The sequence below is a fragment of the Protobothrops mucrosquamatus genome, unplaced genomic scaffold (assembly GCF_001527695.2).
Source record: "Protobothrops mucrosquamatus isolate PMUCROS unplaced genomic scaffold, P.Mucros_1.0 scaffold4413, whole genome shotgun sequence".
In the NCBI taxonomy this organism is placed as follows: Eukaryota; Metazoa; Chordata; class Lepidosauria; order Squamata; family Viperidae; genus Protobothrops; species Protobothrops mucrosquamatus.
In genome coordinates, this window is record NW_015390326.1 from 121,229 (window position 1) to 125,016 (window position 3,788).

Here is a 3,788-nt window from a genome sequence, read left to right on the forward strand (position 1 = left end):
TTCCCCCCAGATGTTGCAGATGTACACACACACACACTTTCCATCTATCTTCCCCCCAGATGTTGCAGATGTACAAACACACACACACTTTCCATCTATCTTTCCCCCCCAGATGTTGCGGATGTCTGCGCCTTCCTGGCTTCGGACGAGAGCCGGTACATCACCGGGGCCAGCCTGGAAGTGACAGGTAGGACGGGGGGGGGGGGCTGCGTGGAGTGGGGGGGTTGTTAATCTTCCCTGCTCTGACCATCTCCTCTTCCTCCACCAGGGGGCCTCTTCATCTGAGCCACTGCTGCCCCCTGCTGGAGGAAAGGCCCACGAAGACACTTACTTCCAGGAAGGACTTTCAGTAGAAACTGCACTCCATGGACGGACGGACGGACGGACGATGGACCTGGAACTTGGGCGATGATTGGGGGGGGATAGAGGGGGGGCCCTGGACTTGTGTGGGAGGGAGGGGCCTTTTCCTGCCAAGGCCGGCCCTCCACACACACACACACACACCCCAGCCGAGGGGTACAACGGCTGTTCCAGGGTGCCGATAGCGAGGAGGAATTTCACATTCGTCTCTGGGTCGATCGAGCAATTAATTGTAATTAAATAAAGTTGTTTTTCCACTCCAGTGAAGGCCAATCTGAAGAAGGGGGCAGCCTGTCCCAGTTCCTTCACCAGTCTGTGGGGGGGGGGAGCCGGGGAGCCTACAAGCCACGAAAGGGCCACCCGTGGGGAGCAATTTGCACAAGGAGAGGGTGGTGGACCTCACAAGGGGGGGCGCTCTGCCCCAACTGGAAAAAGCAGCTTTTCCCAAGGGGTCCCTGGGGAGGGGGGGCGAGTCAGAGTGGGGCAGGCTGACCCCTGTTGACCGAGGGAACGGGGGGGGGGTCTCATCCACCAAAGGCCTTTCTGGGCTCTGGGGGGGGTTTCCCACAGGGATGGACGGAGGGACGCCCCCCCCCTCGCCCACCGACCCACCCCTCTTTAACGTTGCTCCCCATCGCTGCTCAAAACGAGGCTGGAGGAAGCTGCCCCCCCCGTGCACACGGCCTGCGGCCAGAATAACGGAACACCAGAGTTGGAAGGGGCCTTGGAGGTCATCTAGTCCACCCCCCTGCTCAAGCAGGAGGCCCTTACTTTCACCGTTTCAGACAAAACCTCTTCCTAAAGGCCTCCAGGGATGGAAACGCCCACGGGTTGAGGGTTCAAAACCCCGTTTTATGGCTAACCAGCCTCTCCCCCACCAAGTCATATTTCCAGAATCGTCTGGGGGGGGGGCATGGCTAGCTGGCCTGTTGCAGGCCTAGCATAGGGGCAGGACGGCCTGCCTCACCGTGGCAGCGTTCTCGGACCGGGCTCTGCAATTCGGCCTTCCTTTTGGGGGGAGGGCTCCAGGAGGCACCCCTGGTTCCTGGGAAAAATGGGGGTGCCTTTCCTGGCTCCCCTCTCTGGGGGTTCTCCCAGGGGGTCCCCCTCTGGGATCTACATTGGAAGGATTGGTGCTACTGGGGGCTCACCCCCCCCCCACCCAGAGGATCCACTGGCAATTTCTGATTTCACCCACACAGGAGGGGCTTTGCTGCACCCCCTCCTCTCCCCTTCTGGCTTGGGGGGGGGGGCTCTGGCCAGCCTGTCATCAGAGGCTTCTGTGGGCATCCTTGCCGTATTGGGGATACGCACCCCCAAACTGGCCAGTGGTCTTCCCCTCCGTGGCTGCCTGGGCCTCTGGCGGACCCCGCCGTCCGAGTCCAAAGGCTTCTGGGTCGGAGGGGGCAGGTGCCATCTGCAAGTTGGGGGTCAGCCAGCCCCCCTCCCCTCTCCTCCACCCGGGGATTACCCAGAGCTGGGCCGGGGATGCAGGCACACTAACCGGTGTTTGCGGAAAGGATTACTGGGGTGTGGGTGGAAGGACGGGGTGGGGTAGAGGATTAGCTGGGGGCTCACAGGCCCCTTCAGGACTCTTGCAAAGATTAAAGGGGGGGCGGCCTCTCTGGTCCCTTGGACAGGACCCCCCCCTCCGTCCCCAGCCTGACAGATGAAGCAGAAGCCATCAGCCTGGGAAGGGGGGGGACAGAAATGACCCCCATCTATTCTCTCAGCTCACACAGGTTGACAAGCCCAGTGGCTGCCTCCGTAGAATACGGGGATCCTAACTGCCCCCCCCCCAGGGAGCCAGAACACAACACACAACTTCCCACAATATGCCGACCCATTTCCAAGCTTCCGGAGTCCGAACAGCCTTCCTGTGCCGGACTCCAGCTTCCATCGTGCCCAGCCGATGGGGGACTGGCAGGAATGGGCTTCCATGGGGCAGGCCCGTGGGTGTGTGAGGCGCAGTGGGCTGGGCCCCGTGTTGTGGGACCTAGACCCCCTAACCCTGGCCTCACCCACTTTCTTAACGTACGTTTAGCTGGGGGAGGGGGGAGGATCCGGGGGGTGTGCAAGGCAGCTGTGCCCCCCCGCAGCTCTATCTGAAGCTGGGGGAGAAGGGGGGGTGTCATTTGGTTGAAGTGATAGCAACTTTTACTAAGAATAGAATAGAATAGAATAGAATAGAATAGAATAGAATAGAAATATAGAACAGAACAGAAATCTAGAATAGAATATAGAATAGAATAGAAAATGGAATAGAGTAGAATAGAAATCTAGAATAGAATAGAAAATGGAATAGAATAGAGTAGAATAGAATAGAGCAGAAATATAGAATAGAATAGGATAGGATAGAATAGAATAGAAATATAGAATAGAAAATGGAATAGAATGCACAACAGAATAGAATAGAAATATAGAATAGAGTAGAATAGAATAGAAAATGAAATAGAATAGAAATATAGAACAGAACAGAAATATAGAATATAGAATAGAATAGAATAAAAATATAGAATAGAAAATGGAATAGAGTAGAATAGATATCTAGAATAGAATAGAAAATGGAATAGAATAGAGTAGAAAGATAGAATAGAATAGAATAGAATAGAATAGAATAGAAATATAGAATAGAAAATGGAATAGAATGCACAATAGAATAGAATAGAAATATACAATACAATAGAATAGAATAGAATAGAAAATGAAATAGAATAGAAATATAGAACAGAAATCTAGAATAGAATAAAAATATAGAATAGAATAGAAAATGGAATAGAATAGAAATATAGAATAGAATAGAAATATAGAATAGAATAGAAAATGGAATAGAATAGAATAGAAATATAGAACAGAAATTTAGAATATAATATAGAATAGAAATATAGAATAGAATAGAAAATGGAATAGAATACAGAATAGAATAGAACAGAACAGAACAGAAATATAGAATAGAAAACGAATGGAATGGAATGGAATATAATAACTTTATTGTCATTGTGTATCTCACAACAAAATTAAGTGCTGTCCGCAGTGCACACTACCCAGAAGTAAAAACCCCAAATGAAAACATACATTATATACACACATCCTTTACACTCTATTCACCCTTGCGCTGCCCTTGATATTGCACTTCAAAGTCCCACTACTATACGGTAGTATTTAATATGGTTACAGCTCTGGGATAAAATCCATCTTCCAGCCTATTTGTCTGCGTTTTCCTTATCCCGGACCGTCTGCCAGCGGTTGCAGAGGGAGGTGAGTCCCAACCACAAGCACGACCAAGGCAGGGGAGGGTGGGGGTCTTCCCTGGAGCACTCAGGCTCCGGCCTGGCAGTGGGGAAGGGTCTCCCAGGGGCTCCAGGCCGAACCCCCGAGGCCAACCCTGGCCCCGGACCACCCCCAATTGCCTCCGGAAGCAGAATGGG

The 3,788-nt window shown here is 51.8% G+C and overlaps 1 protein-coding gene across 1 annotated transcript in view; it reads left to right on the forward strand.

The window, feature by feature from the left end:
• HSD17B8 (hydroxysteroid 17-beta dehydrogenase 8) overlaps positions 1-423 on the forward strand; it is a 6,216-nt gene extending 5,793 nt beyond the window's left edge. The window contains exons 8-9 of the mRNA XM_015828350.1: positions 113-187; positions 269-423. Coding sequence (XP_015683836.1) covers positions 113-187; positions 269-285 — 92 coding nt within the window. The 3' untranslated portion in view covers positions 286-423. The remainder of the gene's footprint in view (positions 1-112; positions 188-268) is intronic.
• Positions 424-3,788: the final 3,365 nt, after the last annotated feature.